General features: G+C 43.9%; 1 protein-coding gene across 2 annotated transcripts in view; it reads right to left on the minus strand.

The window, feature by feature from the left end:
• Nucleotides 1-17,575, minus strand: part of gfra4b (GDNF family receptor alpha 4b) — a 35,051-nt gene extending 17,476 nt beyond the window's left edge. Inside the window, exon 1 of one of the 2 annotated variants that reach the window (XM_076012005.1) lies at nucleotides 17,194-17,575. In XM_076012005.1, coding sequence (XP_075868120.1) covers nucleotides 17,194-17,236 — 43 coding nt within the window. In that variant the 5' untranslated portion in view covers nucleotides 17,237-17,575. The remainder of the gene's footprint in view (nucleotides 1-17,193) is intronic. The other variant, XM_076011997.1, reaches the window with a different exon arrangement.
• Nucleotides 17,576-19,072: the final 1,497 nt, after the last annotated feature.

A 19,072-nucleotide genomic window follows, 5' to 3' on the forward strand; every position in this document is an offset into this window, starting at 1 on the left:
TTTAACTTTGGAGGCCACCTTATAATACATAATTAAAACCTTTTTCACGGTCATGCTCATATTTATAAATTCCAATTCCAGAGGGGCGTGGGGGGATATAAAGGAGAGCATGCCGATGGCTGAGTCAGACTCCGAGGCAGAAAACACAGCACAGGTTGATCTTCTCCAGGGATTTAATTGGCTTAGAAGAAAAGCTCGGTGCAGCTTTTCATCACCCCTGTTGGCCAGATTTACTGGTATTCTGAAGTCGTCACCCTTGTTAGGGAACGGCTCTTGTTGTTGAGTCGTTAGCTTTCGAAGACAAGCCGAGTGCAATTTTTTTTTTGTTTGTTTGATAAACAGAAGAATTCATTTTCCAGTCACTAAAGCTTGAACAATGAGAACCTGAGCATGGCGATTGTTAGATTTGAACCGGGCTGAAGACGCAAAAGTGTGGGAGGAGGAAGGAGAGCAAGAAAATAAGTGGATGTGAAGAGGCTCTTGACAACAAACACTCACTGAGACTTTAAAGGGAAGTTAATCGTTTTCTCGAAGCCACTCACCACACAATGGCCTCACTCTTCCCCTAAGTGAAAAGAATTGCAGCATGTTATCAGAGGCAGGTTGAATAATAGTTTTCATGCTGAATCGTGATGCCTTGCATTTACCTCACTGTGTTTTTCAGATCATGAGGAGAGAGACAGTTGATCATGCAAGTTGCTTTATTCCTGCAGTAGGAAGGGTTATTTGTACCAAGTGGCCCTGCTTGCTTTGGTTTGTGAGTGATCACCAGGATCACAATGAATGTATTGCAGTGGTGCTCTGTCAATCTGTCCTGCAGCGTCTTGGTGCAAGAAGAAGGCGGACTAGCAAGCCCCCGCTGAGCTTATAGAATTTGCATAAGACTGTCTGATACAACATGGCGTGATTTATATATGCACAAGCACAAACTGCCCCACGTGATCTGTTAAACACTGATCTGATACATTGAGCTCTGCTATTCTTCAGGAACACAAGTCCTGCATATCTTCCACCCCAGAGCTGGTGGGATTTTAGGGGTGAGCGTGAGCAACATGAAGTACAGAAACACGACTGCGGCAGGTATATGGTTGCTGGAAAGCGGAACCTTTTGAAGGATCCTCAACTTGGACGTGCTTAAAAAGTCCCAGCGGAGTTGTACGTCACAGACGTTTCCGTCATGAGCGATTTTAGCTTTTTAATCGTGTTCAGGAGCGGCCCCTGCTCGCCACTGACCGAGGTGAGAGGGCAAATGTTTACGGAGCGTCGGCGGCGACGCTGCTGTCTTGACAAAGTGATTAAATGTTAACCTCCGGTCAGCCCTGATGTTGTGCCACAGCCATAATACCTGCCAGCTGCGGCTGTCACTCAATAGTCATTGCGGGAGGGGGGGGAGGGGCCTCACATTCCAATGCGTTGATTGATGGGCACTTTTACTGATGAAACTCTCAACAGGCAGGACCCCGCCGTGAGGCAGACTCCCAGCATGCCTCTGGCCCCTTGAGACCTGTCTGTCATGCCCGCTGTAATAAAGCAGAGGCGGCAGCAACGAGAGCAGCTCGCACTTGAGAGCGGTCTTTTCAGCTGATTAGCTCCACTCGCCGCGCCACCGCGCTCTTTCCGTATTACCTTTAAAGGCAATAAAAATGAAGGCGACGCAAAGTCAGACCCTGCTGATGAGAACTTTCATATGTTACGTGGGGACCATGCTAAACTGCAGTTCCTGTTTGAGTTTTCTTTTTTTTGGTGGTGTCACACCATAAGAATCTCTCTGCACCATCACACCAGGGTGAACCCCAGCTGACCAGGTGCCAAGTCATAGCTCCAGTCCACCAGAGAAAATTCAGCTTCCGTTGATTCTTAATGTACGCTGTAGTTTTATATGTCACAGTATTGTTTGTATCCTTAAATCGACGTGGAAACTTCGCTGGTCAGTTCAGCAGTGTGCAGCACGTCCAGCAGGAGCTGCTGAACGAACCAGACTCACTCATCCGAACCAAGGGTTGCACATCTGCGGTACAGAGATCATCAGCTGCACAGTATATTTATGAAAAGAATGATACAGACTTAGAACTAAACTATTAATTGCATGCTTGTTTTTCCATGAGTATCACAACAGCATTACAGTGTGCATCCCTTTATTGGTTGTATGTTATTTCTTTTCTCATGTTTTGACAAGGGAAAACCAATATATTTCCCCACTTCACATCCAAAACTTTCTGTCATTTACAAACTTCTCCAGTGCCACTTGTCGAGTGAAGGAGTGGAAAACCACTTTCACTATATTGTTAGACCTGTATCATAAAGAAGAAGGAAAATACACTTCTTGCCCAGATGCCCAGCAGTTTAAACCGACTGCACGTCCCTGATGACATTGAGACACGTTGCAATACTGCGAAATTGACTATACCGTTACATCCCTCCACCAATGTTTTTTTCTTTCCTTCACTGCTGTTCCTGCACCATTTACCCTGCGCTAACATTAAAATGACAAAGGGAGAAGTGAAGGCCAGCAGGAGCAGATGTTATCTTGAAAGAAGGTGGACTACACAGCAGAGGACTTTGTCAATCAGGCACGACCTGTGGGACCGCAATAGAGCTCTGTTGCTGCTCACTGCGCTGCTCCTTTATGACTCACTGTTTTAAAAACCTAGATGGTCGATCATCAAAAGAAACAGATATTAGATATTCCAAGAAACGTGATGCTTAGCTAAGAAGGGCCAACCTGCGTTGAGATTGGATGGGGTTTATTTCTTGTTGACACTGACCACAGGTGTACAATTCTTCGAATGTCTGTTTTTCTATGCCAATCAGGGCATATGTAAGCAGTTGATGCCTAAATAAGGCGCAGAAGATACAGGGAAGTCTTCCCTGGAGCCAGTTTGTCATCTTCATGCTGTCAGTCATTCTTGAAAACACCGGAAATGTTTGAGCGAATGAGTCAGATGCTAAAGTGCAAATAAACACTCAGAGTTCACCAAGGTTGACCATTTGGCCTTTTCATGCCAACAATTATGGAGAAGCTCCATGACATTTTTTATTCAATTTACATCCTGTTTGCTTTAATTAATTTCACTTTTTATTGCCAACTCCCTCCATAAGTCGCACCAATAAAAGCCTTGAGACATTCTAGTCACTGTTTGTGCAACAAAAGCAACACTGAGCCTTTGAAACCATTATGTTTTCTTTCTCTTTGCAGTCATTTCGATTTCACTTCCACTGGCAACAAAACCGCAAGTGTCCTAATTAATTTTAGCGCAGAAATTCATCTCCAAGTCAAACAGACTGCCTGGATTATGGCTGGCAGGGAGACACGATTGGAGCAAAATAAGTGGCTTCATTAAACACATTTTCCTGTGTTTACGTAAAAACAATGGTAAGGAATCTTTAAACGGTGGTCACGGACTGACTAATGAGGTGTGGGTTTGTCAAATCAAAATGGATGCGACAGGCCGTGTGAAATCCTCTCTGAAAAATGTGACAAATGTGAGATGGATGCTTTCATATAGAGGCCTTTTATTTCCAAGTTTTGCCATCCTGACGGGGGACTGTAATCAACATTTTGTCCCCACTTCACTGCACAGTGGCTTTCACGCGTTTTCTGTTTCTGCCCAAATTGCTCTGAGACACAAACAGACAGGACTCACACAGCTTCCAACAATTCAAGAAAAGGGGAGTATGAAAAAGTAAATAACGACGACATTGTGTGATCTCTGAAAAACTGGGGCAGACGCCTGTGAATCGAACCCGCCAATGAAATGGAATAAAGATTAAAAAAAAAAAAAAAAGAAGTACAGAAAAGTCTTTACCGGTGGTACCTGCGAAGAGTTCGACGACAAAACATTTTCTTCAACACTGCCACATGGCATGTGACCGATACATATAGTTTTTCTCCAGGGTTTTATTTTTTTCACGCCTGTCTGAATTTATCCCGTTGTGATCCGTGTTTGATTGCAACGTCATTCAAAATGAAGAAACAAAGCTAAGGAATATATAATAAAGACAAACGTTCAATCAAAACGTAATATTCAGGGCAACTCTCGCTGTGGATAAAAGTGTGAGATTGGTTTTATGGTTTTTCTATCAGCCAAGCAACAGAACGAACAGCAGCCAATGGGACCAATCTGAGGTTTTTTTTTTCATTATTCAGCAAGAACCTGGAGAGAAAAGGCATTCGTCCTGCAGACATAACAATCCAACCCAACAATCCAAGGAAAGGACCCGTTGTTCTCCCAAAAACTCTGTTTTTACAGCCCTTAAAAAACATCTGGCTGCCAGGTTGCAGGTGTATTTTTAAATATATAAATCACCACCGCAAGTGCAAATGTTTAGTTTCTACTAAGCGCACCGTGTTTTCCTGCAAGGAGTTTCAGCCTCATTAGCATGCAGACTCGCAGAAGTGCAGCAACAATGAATCAGCCCTCAGAAAGCGATAACGCTCCCCCCCAAAAAAGAGACTCTTCAGCTTCTTTTTGAGTAGTGTGTTTCAAACTGATGTGTTTGCTTTTTCCACAGTGGTTCCATTACTACCAACTGAGGCTCTGTGCTTAACTCAGTAGGCTGTGAAGCCAGAGGCCAATAACGGGCCTTCGCTGCTTAAACAAGTAAAAATGCTGTTGTGAATGTTCGCAAACCATTCATTTACATCCCTGTGTGACTGATGAGTTGTTGGTGTTTCGTCGTTTCTTTTTTCTTCAGCTGCTTGAGCAGCAACGAGCACCTGCAGCTCAATGTCAACACAAACAACAAGCCTCAGAGCTTCAATTATTAATGTTGCTGCAAAGAAAATCTGAATTTTAACCTTTGGGAACTTATGTGGAGTTGGGGGATTCTAACCTTGAAAAACAGCTTGGAAGGCTTCGATTTCAGCTGTGGCAAAAGCAGGAGCAAAGGTAGCGAAAGCTGTTTGGAACAGTTCATTTTAAAGAGATCCAATCAAATTCAGAATTAGGATGCAAATTTTGCACTAAAAGAGGGACCACAACAGGACAGAACACTTTTCTCTGAGTGGTAAGGACCCAGTTGTCAAGTCTGTATCCTGGGATCAACAAAGTCAAGTGTTCATCAAATATCCACCCCTGCACTCTGGGTTTAGACCAGTGCAGCAAACAACATTTTCACAGTTAAATGGACCTTCGCTGCATGAACATTTTGTCAAATCTTTTTCCGGTCAATGTGAATGACAACATTGACAACATTGGAGAGAATCAGGCTGACCGTGATCTTTGAGCTCTGACAACAACTCCTTTATCCACGTTCCCAAGCCGACTTTAAGGGATCCTCCTCGGTGAACTCAGAAAGATTTTTCCTTTCTGTGAAAAACCTTTAAAGGGTTTACTCACCAGAACATTTAATCCATAGAGGCTCTGTTGATATTTTCTATTGTGCCTAACCATTGTGGAGTTTCACAAAAGGTAAATAATTCCATCCAATGGATGACTACAGTTGTACACCGACTCCAACATATCTGAAAAACAATGCAGTGGTGGCTTTAGTAACTTGGTATCACATTAATTTCCGTGTAACAATCGTACAATTCCGCTAAAGTTCACTTTTAAATCGAAGTATATGCTGCGACACAATCCTTTGTGCGCGCTGGTTGATTCAGCTGATTCTGCCAATTCCGTTTAACTCCCCTCAATTGTACTGGTTTTAAATAAAACAAAACATCCTCAGTTCGTAAGCTGTTTCTTTTTTATTTCAAAAGCCATTTGATTTCTTAATAAATAATGAAGAATTTTTATCTTGGTTGATGAATGGTTTATCTTGGTGAAGATAGCTTCAAACCCAACAGCAGCCCGCCAGTTCCTTGATATATGCGCTTATTTTTATCCCCACAGCAGCGTCGATTCCCACAGGATGTGGATGGCAGACAGTCAATGGACCCGATGTGGGGGTGTTTCCCCTCCAGAGGCAAACCCACGGGACCATGGCTCTGCTTTCACAGTTATCACTCAGGGAAAGCTGTCAAACGCTTTGTGGCTTTCTCTTGATCCAATTAATTAATGCCTAACAAGCCATGGAGAGAACGGGGATTAGGATGTACGGGCTGGCGGTGGTGTCAAAGGCCTCCACTAACAACACAGCAATCTCATCCCACACGGCCCATTAGAAACCCTGCTGAGTCCCAAAGGGAAGCGCTGGGTTCGAGATCGCAATGAGACCACCAACCACCAACAAAGACCTGCCAGTGTCCTTCAGGACGTTCTGCAGGTCTGGTTTGCATCTTCTTGCTTTTATGCATGCTTGCAAGTGCCACGCGGGAAAAGAAAAGCGGAAAGAGCGACTCAGCTGACAAACGATATAATTTGCAAGACATGTAAATGCACAAAATTGAGATTTGCAGTGTGTTTGCAGAGTAAATTGTGAAGTGACAAACACTGAACTGATGAGATGAGGGTACTTAGTGTCCCCATAAACATCAATAATATGGCTGGTAGCAAGAATATCAACAAAACCTACAAGCCAACTAATGAGAGGAACAAAATATTGCTTGGAGTGATCAATGGATCGTTATTATTTTTAAATTAAACGTCACAAACAATAATACCATTGCCCCTTTCTTTCTCCACCTTCACCACGCTTTCACCACATCTCGATGTCTGAACGCAATGAGTGGCTGCCATGTGATTCTATTACATTCCGTCATCTACATCCACCGCCATCAACCAAAAAGCCTGTCATAAATCCTCTCACATTTTTTTCAGTCTTTCTACCAAAATGTCTGGGGGTTTCCTAAACATACACATGAAAACCACAGAGTCCAACGTTCCCACCCAGGACGTCAAACAATTGTGCTCGAGGTGCGACACCGCTTCTCTTCCTCCGAGCCAGCCTCCATCCCTACACCTAAATTTAATTAATCAAGCGCTGGTGGCTGGAGGTGGCCTCCTCTCCTGCTTGCAGCAGATGTGATAATTCCAGTGCCGCTCACACAGGCAGCTGCCTTCCAGCTGTTTCTGTCTGCTGCCTCCATAATGGCACCGATCCAGTCCGACCGCCACCACCACCACCGTCTCCGAACGCTGCAAGGTCAGTGGCGGAGATGCTACGCTGAACGGTGGCTGCATTCCAACGCTCAGTGGAGTACAAATTCCTCTGATGTTTTTCTCACAAAATCAGATAGAAAGTCCCTACTGTGCAGCGCAGTAAGGGAAAATTATTTTTATGCTTTGCAGTGAGGCAATCTCATTGTATACCATACCCTTCACTTTAAGTCTCATCCAAAAAGCAATCAGTGTTTCTATGTAAGGAGTTAACTAACAACTGAACTACTTATATATGTATTGCTGATATGTTAAAAACCTAAAAACCTATTTTAGCACTCTGGTTACAGCATCTTGCAAAAATGTTAGATTTTACCACACGAATATTGCATAGTAGGACAAAAAGAAGGCGGTCTCAAAATTAGAACCAATTAGCTGGAGAGCTGGGCAGGTTCTTATTAACCTGAGTAGTAATCAACCCAGCCATCCTGGACACATTTCCTGCAAGAGGGAGCTGGATATTTCTCATTTCAGGGGATTTCAGGAAGAAGCCAGAGACATTTGTTACAGAGAAACATGACAAGTGAGCTTCAGTGAAATTATATTAAAAAAAAAAAAAAAAGAATTTGTGGACAGCATCCCCAATGAGTTTTTGGCTTCATGTGTATAAATAAGACACATTAAGTAAGGCAGCCTACCTTTTTTGAGAAATGCAAGTATTTTACAAATATAAAAGATGTTCAAACTTTTGTGTAAAGCCATCTATTCAGGCTATTCTGCTGAACACAATTGGCTGAAATTCTATTCCCATTAGTGTCAATCTTAGTAATAGCTAAAATAGAGTTGAATACACGTGAGTAGGTGGAGTGACTTTCTTTGAGTGATTAATTGATTACAGTGGTTATTGGTGTACTGGTGAATGGTTTTTATAAAGTCTTGGTATTGGCTATAAGTTTTACTGAGCAAAAAAATAAATAAATAAAGATCCCTCTTGAATAATTTCACCGCCAGTTTTGTGCCGCGTGTACAACACAAACCAGCGGAATGATCACTGAATCTCCGCTGAGTAAATAAGGATATCAAGGGTACATCACTGCTTTGTGGACAATGTCAAGTTGCAAAGTAATACTGCAGCCAGAGGAGGTCCGTCACTGCTTGGTCTGCATTGTTTTTATTTGTTTTTATGTAAATGACAATGTAGGCTACCACTTTAGCGTTGCGGAGTGTCTGTTCTATCGCTATTTATTCAGTTCGTTTCGGGTCAGAAAGAATTCTTCATCCCTGGAGGACAATCCGCTTTCTACCGTCCAGACTTTACATAAACAAAACAAGCAAAGAACAAACAACACATTTCTTCCCACACACATCACCAGAGGAGGTGATGTGTAGCCAGCGCAGGGATATAAAATATCAACCTGACTTGAAGAGCTGCTGCACAAATTCAGAATCAACAAATCCAAAAGCAGAGTGGAAATTCTCACTCACAAAACGCGATAGCGCAACCAACAGCACACGTAGGGGGCGCTGTGTCGTCACTTTCTACCCAAGGTGTCATGACCCTTGCTAGTTCGGGACGTTTGACATTCCTGAAATTTAACAAGCTGAATTTTATACATAGCTCCTTTAACATTAGCCTACGGCTACTTTTGGAACGTGTGGCGCGAGAACGGCGGAGGTAGTCTGTACTTGGTGACTGCCCCTCCACGCCATCGCTTCCTGTATCTTATATTTCCCAGTGTAGACAATAACTCAGTTTGTGTTCCGCAAAGATGCAATTCCAGTCATTCCTTTTTATTGTCGCTACAATGAGGCCACAAACTGATTTGGCTGATTTGATTTACTGAAGAGCTCCTCCCAGGCATAAATATACCAAATAAATTGCATTGAATGAGTGTTTGGTGCCATAGCTAAGCTGGTATATACGGTCGGTGTCTGGGCACGCTGATAAGAAACTATTCCATTTCCTGGTTCAACTGCAGCGTAATTCACTTGCCTGTGAGGGTAAACAAACACGAAAACAGTAATTAAATACTCGGTCTGAGGCTGCACTTAAAGTACTGTGATGATCTAGCATACAGTAAATATGCTCAGTTGCATGCATCACTGTAGTCCCAGTCACTCAGCTCCTGTTTCGTATCTTGTCTGTACTTGTTGTGTCTGTGCGTGTGTGTGCTTGCGTGTGTCACAGTCTGATTGCAGTTTGCTTACTCTTCTGGTTTGGAGTGTATTTTATTATTATTATTATTATTCTCACTATTAATTGAAATATTGTATTAAGTATGACCACTACCAATATTACCAGCACAATATTACCACACTGAAATAAATTATTTTAGTGTGTATAACGACAGTGACAATAAGATAATTCATTTGCACGATCGCCAGCCACTTCATTAGGTACAATGTACAATTGATTGTTAACACAAAACAGGCAATCAAATAGCAACAACTCAATGCATGTTTAGGTTTGTTTTGTGGTTGTTGTTGGAACTTGATGACGAGCTACAGATTGATATGTTGTTATTAGGTTAATAAATAGTGATTTGGTTTTAGGGTTGCTGTGCAGGTAACTTCCCTGTTCTCCTACAAGTGTCCAGAATAGTTAAAAAATAGCCATCCTTGGATTTTTGTTTTTTTGTTTTTTTTTACAAGCTCATATCCACCCTCCCTGACTCACTGAAGTCCCATTGCAAAAAAAATAAATTAATTAAAAATCAGATAAGTAAACCAAATGTGGGGCTTAAGAGCTCCATCTGCGACGTGACTGGGACTTTTTTTCCACCAGACTTTGAGTTAATGAGCCACTGTTTGGCCCTCAGAGGTCAGTGCACGGCCGTGCGACCTCACAGCCCTTTTCTCAATATGCTGCTCGTCTATTTATGAAGAGCTCAGGACTAATCCTTGCAGCGCTCCGACTCTTGCTCCGCCATTTCCTCTTTGAATCACCAAAACGTCCAATTTTTAATATACATGCCGTGTAGACCAAAAAGCAAGCCCAGAAAAAACACCTGAGAGAGGGACGTGTGCTCGCTCTCCATCTCGTTTTCATTTTGTTTTTTTTCTAACACTACCAATATTGTAATAGAGGTTGTCCTCTCAAATGTAGCGGAAGAGGAGATGAAATCTCAGGCAGCGAGCTGAAGGATAATTAATGAGAGTGATGTTGTGTCAGCGAAGGGAACAGGGGTCCTCGGCTGCGAGCGAGATACTGTCTAACTGAGAACATCTCACCGCGCAGCTCAGTGTGAATCCCACCTCCTCTTGAAGCGTCTCCCAGGAACCAAGCAGCATCATTTTTCATCGCAGTCACTTTGCAGTGTGCAGTATTTCACGGGAGCCCCGGCGTTTAATAACAACGCCGCCGCCGCCGCTGGTCGCCACTGGAAACTAAGCTGCCTGCTCAGCGGTTTGCAAGAACAGCATCGAATTCAAACAAAACAAGCCGCGCGATCTGGAACATTGATTCAAAACCACAAAATGACAGGATTCTCCTGGAATAATAAAGCACGTAGCCTTGAGCCAGATTGTCTCTCCGGCGCAAACCACAGAAGTGCCGTCTCACTGAAAAGCTTGTCAGTGTTTTCACTGTAAGAAGGTCTCTTCAGACTTGAAACATATAAAAGGGAGCGAAGCTAGAGGAAGATGTTCGTCTGAAAAACCTTCAGGTATTCACTCAAACCAGTTTATCTGTCAGCATTAAAAGGTGACTTATGATCCCATCCATTTCTTGCATTACTTGCTGAGAACTGTTTTCTGCTCTTCAATTGTGTGCAACTTGCATTGTATCAGGTTCTTTTTACACCTTGTGCACTCCATCCTTGATTCATACTAGAAATATATTTCTAGTCCATAGTTCCATAAAATGTGAAGCAACTTTTGAGCAAAATTTTCAAAGCTACTTGAAATCAAGAAAATCAAGAAATGGCCCTCCAAGTGCTTGGGTGTCTTGGCTTCCCTGTTAATTTGAAATATGAGTCAAAATGTGATTTCAGAAACCAACTATGACACAAACCCCCCCAAAAAACAATCTTTTTTTCTCTTAAAATGCTGCGCCTGCAACACAGCTAAGTCTCTCTAGCGCTAGCTAGACATGCATTCACTTCCTGTATTTTTTTTTTAATTTACTTTTCTTCTTCCAGGGAGTTTAGAGGGCACCTTACAGTTGATGCCTCCTTTTTTCAATCGCAACTTAAAGTTGATTACAAAGCAAATTCTAAGGCTGAATTAAAAAAAAAAAAAAAAAAACACTTTCTGTGGGAGGCTGCCAAGATGGATGAGCGAGAGCTCAGGATTGGAATCTGTGAGATCCTGCTGCCTTGCAAGGTTACACGTTTAACACTTTGCTATCAATTCATCTCACAGCCTCTCTTATTGATTAATGACTTTAATTACAGATTCATTGATCCGTCCCTTTATCCATCAATTAATTTCTGCCATGTCATCTGCGGTCAGGTCAAAGAACACACGCTGCTGTCCCTGCTGGGTTTCCTCTTCCAGGTGCAAAGTGGGGGGAGGTCCTCAGAGGGCTTCCAGGACAGATGCCTGAACCCTCTCGACTGGCTGCGTTCAACACCGACATGCTCTTTGGGAATAAATGAACTCCTTGCTCTACCTCCAGGAGCCACCCTGTGGAGATGAAACAGATTCCAGCAGCTTGCATCTGTGATGCCGCTCTCTCCGTCAGCACCCAGAGCTCGTGCTTGTAGGTGAAAGCTCGAAATTAAACCAGCTGGCAGATTAAGATCTCTGCTTTCCACCAGGGCTTCCACTGCGCCACACCGGTCTGCTGCAACACCTCCTCCACCGCGTGATATCTATTGATTTTCTTTTTATTACCCACATTACACAATTACTTTGCACCAAATGAAACATAAAGAATCATAAAGGACGTCTAATGATCATCATCTAGTTTCCACGCCAATGCTCTGCAATTGATGTCATGAATCATAACTGATTATATTTGTCAGAACACGTGACCATAAAAAATAATACGTTGAAGGACTCCCGCAAGACATTTGTACTTTGTTTAAAGTCATTGACTTTAAACATAAAACGTTGAACATAAAAAGATTTGGTCAGGTTTGACAAACATGTTTTATGGGTTTCTATTTTTTCCCCTTAACTTAAATGTGGTTGGTTGGAGGACACAAAACCAATGAAAGTCAACCTATGGTGCAATCCACACAACATGACTGAATTCACGGGAGTCACAATGCGGTGACTGAATAATGGCGCAACAGTAGGACTGTTTCCCGACTTCAGCTTTTATCCAAAACCTTCAACCATTTGAGGCAATTAAAGTAAAATGTTATGGGCAAATTATCACGTCGGCAATTGAACACTGACGCTGCTAAAGGTCAGAGTCATCAGGCTGACTGGCACCAGGTGAATAGCAAGGTGGCAGCTCAACAGCCGACTTTAAAGCCCGACTTTTTTATTACACAAAGGAAATTCTAAAGGCTTTGACAATGGCCGGAGAACACCGAGCGGCAGCCTTTTCAATCTGTGAAGCTTTTAACTCGTAGATCTGCCGAAAAGCGTCTTCCAAAGAAGAAAGAAATTAGTCCACAAGGTTTGCACCAACCATCCCTTCATGAGTTTCATTTCCTCCAAAGCGTGCTCTAGGTGTATTTCACATTTAAAAAAAATAATAAATAAATGCATCCAATATAGGACAGATTGGCTGCTGTTTGCAGTGGAAAACTGTATTAAATAATTTTGTGTAAGCAGCTGCTATACCACCTGTACTAGAGCCGACTGTCTGTCAGCCTGTTTGCCATCTCTAGTGCCACACTTTAGAGAAGGCACACGACTACACTTCCAAAGAGTTGTTTTTTATTTATAACTTCATTTTGAGGGGAACGGGGGGGGGGGGGAAATACATGACTTAAATATATCTTACTATTTTACTGCTCGATGTTACTCTCGCCTCTCTGCCTCCTAAATTTGCCACATGAGGTCTTACTAGCGTTACATAACCAAGTGCGACGTCGCTGCGGTGAATCCACTGAGACACCCCAAAAACAGCTGAAAACATGCTGGTTTTGCTAAATTATTCCAGATTCCCTCGGATGGAGGTGAGGCTTTAAGTTTATTGGACACAAAAATAAGTGCGGCAAGAGGCATTCTACACCCGGGGGGGGAAAGACCGAGGTCTAAAATGTGTCTGTGCAGCAGTGCACCCTGGGGAAATTCATTAAGAGGGCCGCTGGGTGTTGTTATTTTTTTATTTTTTTTTATTTTTTTTTTTGTCGTCAGTGGCTGCTGCTCTGATTCGGTCACACGCTGGCTGGTTTCAGGGAGGAAGGGTGACTTGAAGGCCACAAGCAAACACCGGAGAAAAAAAGCAGGCAAAGCTCAATGCAACAACAGAAAAGAGCATTTTAGAGGAGAAAGACTGAAAACTTCACTTTATACTTTCACCTCATGTTCCTGACCTTTTGTTTCAGCTAGCTAGCGCTTTTTGCCCAATCGAATCCCTTTTACTGCTGTAAAACGAGCTTGGGAATCTCTCGAGAAGTCACTCACTACCCCTCTGTGACATCACAATGGGCTGAGTTCACGAACGGCTCGTTTTAGCATTCGGTTTTGTGAAAATCGGAGCAAGCAAGAGCAATAAATGATAGTTGAGTGGCTTGGGACACGGCTTATTGGGAGAAAATGTTGGGATATGTGACCTTCAATGACATGGTCGTCATGAAACTATAATGACGTGAGTTTTCCAATGTCAACAAACCTCATATGGGTCTTTTTTCGCGCTTTGGACCTGAGCTGCATTAAAAATTTAAGTTAAAGTTTAAAGTTTAATAGGTTATATTTTTTTTTCTATTGCCTGTTTAACTTTTCATTAGGCAGCAAAGAGAATTAATGAAAAGCCTCCAAATCCTGTTTCGAACAGAAATAATAAAGGCTCACTGTCCTGTTTCCCAGTGCAGCGCACTTCAGCCACATGCACTTGCACAAAAGGTGCGATAAGCGTGTATACGGTTCACCGGCGGCGTTTGCGTTCGCGTAAACAAGTAAGCAAGAGAAAAACAGCGCGACGCTCCGAGCCCCGAAGTGCAAACACTCGTCGCTCGGGCTGCATTAACATTCGCCGGCGCTTGACGCGGCGTCGTTGTTCTTATCTGTCCCGAGTCCGAGGAAGCCGGAGCTCGGGACGGGCCGCGGGTCCGCCAGGGGTGCTCCTCACTCCAAATGAGATTCATGACAAATCCTCGACAAGGGGGCCAGCCAATATGCCAGGTAATAGCATGCTTGGCAGTACTTATCTGTCTCCATTAAAGACACGGGTCATATCCCACAATGTCAAAACCATTATATCCCCCCCCCCCCAAAAAAAAGTAGCGCGCCGGTTGGCGGAGGCCGGCGCCTTTCGCACACAAAAAAAGGCGGCTGAAAACGAAGAGAGAGAAAACGGAGGCCCTCGCTCAACTGAGGAGGACAAACGTTAAAAGATATTGTCGCACTGACGAAAGCTCGTTCTACTCAGCCGCCGCTCTCGCCGCCGCCCAGAACAATGAGGGATGGCGCCGCCGCTCGGAGTGAGTCGCCGGATTTGGAACGCTGCCTGACCTTTGGAAGGTCCTGCGCCGCGCTGTTGCACTTTATTTCGACGGAAAATTTTGAGCCCCCCGTGCGGATGTGTCACACCGAGCGCCGCCACACATTTGTCATGCAGATAAGATCAAAGGTCGGACGCTCGGCCGCTTTTCCCAGAAGTCGTTTTCATTTGTCACAAAAAATTTTTTTTAATAAAAGTGATTTCTTGCCTCTGAAAGGAGAAGCGGAATTAACTCCGGTGCCTGATTGGCGCTGTGTGTTTACAAACAAGGCAGAGAAGAGATGCCGCTAAGTTGAGACTGGTGGGCTCCAGGCGTGGCAGAAGCAACATGAGGCTCGAGCACTTCAGAGAAATCACAACCAAGACGTCACAGCTCCAGAGCCTAAAATTGGACCCAAACACCCAACAAGCACACAGTCGAGCCCCTGCTGTGGTAATATTGGCTGTGTTCAACTCTCATCCAGAACTATTATTCCCTACTATTTTGGAGTCAGACATACATTCTGATGTCATATGACTTTGAATAGCCCAACAATAATAAAGAGAGAAAAAAATCCCTTTATCAAAATGGAAAGTATATGGAATATCGTGTATGTGTTATTTTATTTCTTTATTTTGCTTTTAGTCAAATAACAGGTTAATCACCTACTACCTACCCATGACCCTCCTCCTCCCTTTGACCCCAACCCCTCCTCCTCCCCGCTCCCCAGCCGCCAACACCACCCCACCCGGCCCCAAACCATATTTACTTTAATTCCCTCAAAACAAAACTTTTGTAATTGGCCCGGCTCTGCGATTGAAAAGTCAACAGCAGCTATAAAAGTTGGGCCCCGAAAATTCTGCACCGAGATCTCCGCCGGCCAAAGACTGGCAGCAGAAGAAAAAAGAAAAAAAAAAGAAAAAGGCAGAAAAACACTGAGCCTGATGTTTGTTTTAAGAGCGCTCTCTCTGGAAAATTGCAGCGCCTCCTCTGAACTGGCTCCGTGTTCGCTCGCAGGTATCTGCGGCAGTGAGAAAGGCAGAAGAATAATGTGGGAGCTCAGCACTCCGCTGCTGCTGCTGCTGCTGCTGCTGCTGCTGGAATCTCCGAAACGCCGCAGAATTAGACTGACTCATCCAAACAGACGCATCCTTTCCTGACCTTTTTGCAGCCTCAGTCTTGGCTAATTGATTCGGTCATATGGCCTGTCGCGCGACAACAAGCATCGTCGTAGTCTCCGAGGAGATGAAATGTAATTTTCTGTCCTCCAACTCCATTTAAAAATATTTTTCATTGCATAAAACATTGAACGCACTGACATGAAAAGGTGGCGGAGGGGGTTCGAAAAGAAACATAACTCAAACGTCCGTATACGTGTCTAATAGTTCTATTAGAAGGCGGATTATGCAGTATAAATGGGTGGCCATGGGATGAAAGAGAAAAAGAAGAGCGATTTAAAAATCTATTTGCGCTCCTTTTTTCCTTTCAGCGTTTCTCCCTGCTGCACGCTTCCCTCTGTTGAAGGCCTTCAGATAGGACATTAATAATGAAATAAGTGAAGGGTTACAGAACTAATGTGCAGGCATTTGTTGGGGGGCTGGTGCCAATTAAAACGAGGATCATTATCTTTGGTCATCAGCTGTGAAAATGACATTAGTCACTCAGCACTGTGGCAGTAGGACTGACTGGCTGTGCGCGTGTGCATGTGTGTGTGCGTGTGTGTGCGTGTGTGTGTGTGTGTGTGTGTGTGTGTGTGTGTGTGGTGACAAGGGGACACTGTGGGGGAACCACACGCAGTTCTTTTTTTTTTTTTATCTCTCCCCTGAGGAGGACTGCAGAAGATTTTTTTTTTTCTTTTCCTTTTTTTTTTTTTTTTTTCAAAAGAAAGAGAAAAATCAATATTCCGTCCTGGTTCTATTACATGGAGAGCGGGCAGCTCCGGTGACTGATGTTTGCTGGAGGATGGTCATTCCTGGAGGTTGTAGCACAACAATCAATGCAGCAAACCCCCCAATAAAAAACTTTCACCGACTTTATAGAGACACTGTTGCTGGGCTAAATACAGAAATCGAACCCGTATTTGCTGCGTAATAAATGCTATTTGGCTCACAACAACAAACGCCGTCCTGCTGCTCTTGTTTTGACCCTTTACGTCTTTCTTTCTTTTTTTTTTTTTTTTTTTGTAACCAGGACGCCAAAAAAAAAAAGAAAAGAAAAGAAAAAACAGCGGGGAGAAGAACGCGCTCATGTGCAGATGTTCCCTGCGCCCATGAACAAGCACGTTGACATAAACGCACGCGGACCAGGCGCACGCGGTCAAAGGCAGCGGCGAGCGCGCACAGAATGTTGACTGCACAGATTCCCGTGAACCATCCGATGTCTCACCGTCAGGGCGGAGAGGAGGAAAGTGACTTTCGAGACTTGGGTGCTTTAAAATTTCAAGGTTCGGGTGTTTTACATCCGCCACGGTGTGCGCAGGTGTTATGGAAAAAGAAGACGCACAAAAAGCATGAATGGTTTCACCGCTGGTGAAGATGCTCAGATCAGGTCTGTCAACCTGGTCTGAAGCGCCGGCGACATTTTTTTTTTTTTTTTTTTTTTTTTTTTCCGAAATGAGTGAAATGCAATGAATGGACATATCAAACAAAATATATCGCTTCGCTTACCAAAACTTGTGAGCTGAAGCAGGTAAACTCCCCACAGATCCATCTCTAGGCGGGATAACGACAGCGGGCGAGGCTCCGTCAGGGTCAGTACAGCTTCACAATTACGCGGCGTGAAGATAAATTCCTGCCTGGCATGTGGAGATCAGTGCGGGGAAACGCAGGACATGCGGGCGGGACGAGGAGGAAGAGAAGGGAGGGAGGAGGGGAGGTAAAGAAATCCTTCTTTTTTCCACTGCCTTATAATCCCACCTGCTTCTTCTGCCGACTCGCAGTCATAGTGGCAAAGTTGCGCGCAGTGATGTGCGTGAAAGTTGAACCCTGCGCGCCGAACGCGTCCGCTGCGCGTCGTGGTTGCCCGCACGAGTCCACTCCGGTGGAGATGCTGAAACCGCACGGCCGGGAAGGAGGGGGGGGGGGGGGGGGGGCACGTGGAGGGGGAGGGAGCTGGACATTAACCAGCCGGGCTCCGCTGCCGGAACGTTTGCGGCGTTAATAATGGATGAAATTAAAGATCGTTCTGCTGCGCAAACGGAAGAGCGTTAATAGTCTCCCTCCACCTGTTCTGTTGTTGTTTTAACGTTTATGTTCACGCGCTATAATCATTTTTTTTTTTTTTTTTTTTTTTTTTTCTACCGCGGTGTTTAAGGGTTAGGGTGTTTTGATTATACGACCCTGGCCACTTTATTAAACACCCAAATGTAATAAAAATTGATAGTTCTCTCAAAATTAAAATTAAACTCATCTCGTCCATGGAGGCTCTGGAAACTTTTTTTTGTATCCACTTCACTGTTATGGAGGGAAGCATTGTTTGCCGTGTATCAGTATTTAGTCACTGCTTATTGAATCCTGTGACTGACCAGATGTTTGGACAAAATTCTCACAAAGAGGTACAGCCTGTCCTGCCAGCTACATTGATATTCACCTTGGTGGAGATGGGCTTATGTATTTAGTTCCATCACTAAAGTTGTCGTCAGCTGTTAATAAAAGTAGATTGTTGGTCATTCTCACAGAGGCAGTTCAGGCAAAATTGTATATTTCACCCATCATCATCATGCTCACCTCATGGCGGTGAAGGCTCTAATGAGATTGTTTTTATTTTATCATTATTATTATTATTATTATTATTATTCCATCTAGCCTTTCTGGAGTTTCAAAGAGGCAAAGAATTCCACCCGCTGGAAGTCGCCGTGTTGTTGCCGTGTTCTCCAACAGCGCACCAACAGCTGCTCATGTGTTGTCCACAGTAAGGCCTCAAGACTCAGCTGTCCAGTTCGTCTCAGAATGGTGACGTTTCCACCGTGGCCTCCGAGACTGGAGGAAACTTTTTATTTTAACAAGATCTCCAAATCAGTCTAAGATGTGACCTTTAACTGTCGCATTAATGTTCATAAATGGCCAATCATTTGCCTTCAGAATAAGAAACATTTTCTTTTATAAAGATCCATTGGGTTGATGCGATTTCAAAGACTAAAGCTAAAAATAAAGACTGAGAGTGGCTGTTTGAAACCTCTACCTGATCTCATTCCCCCACAATATCCAGATAAACGGGTGTAAGTGCTGCGACGCCTGGCCTTGTTCTTTTTCTCTTTCAGGGTTCTGTATTGTCACTGTGACTCAGGTCACATCAATCCAAACCTGCTCCAGATCTGACGCATGTTGAAGGTGTGTTTAAGATCAGTGTACGGGGGGATGGCTGACTTTGTGTTGATGGAGGTCTCAGTGTTACCCCGGGAAAATTAAACAAAAGATTAATATCGATAGGGGACGGCGCCGGGCGCTCGGCACACAGGCAGATTTGGGGCACTGTCAGCCAGAAACCTATTTCATTTCAGCTTTTCTTCGCCACAAAGTCTGAGTGCTCAGACACCAAATTCGTGTG

The sequence above is a fragment of the Nelusetta ayraudi genome, unplaced genomic scaffold (genome assembly GCF_046127955.1).
Source record: "Nelusetta ayraudi isolate G7.1 ecotype Tasmania unplaced genomic scaffold, CSIRO-AGI_Nayr_v1 ptg000005l, whole genome shotgun sequence".
NCBI lineage: Eukaryota > Metazoa > Chordata > Actinopteri > Tetraodontiformes > Monacanthidae > Nelusetta > Nelusetta ayraudi.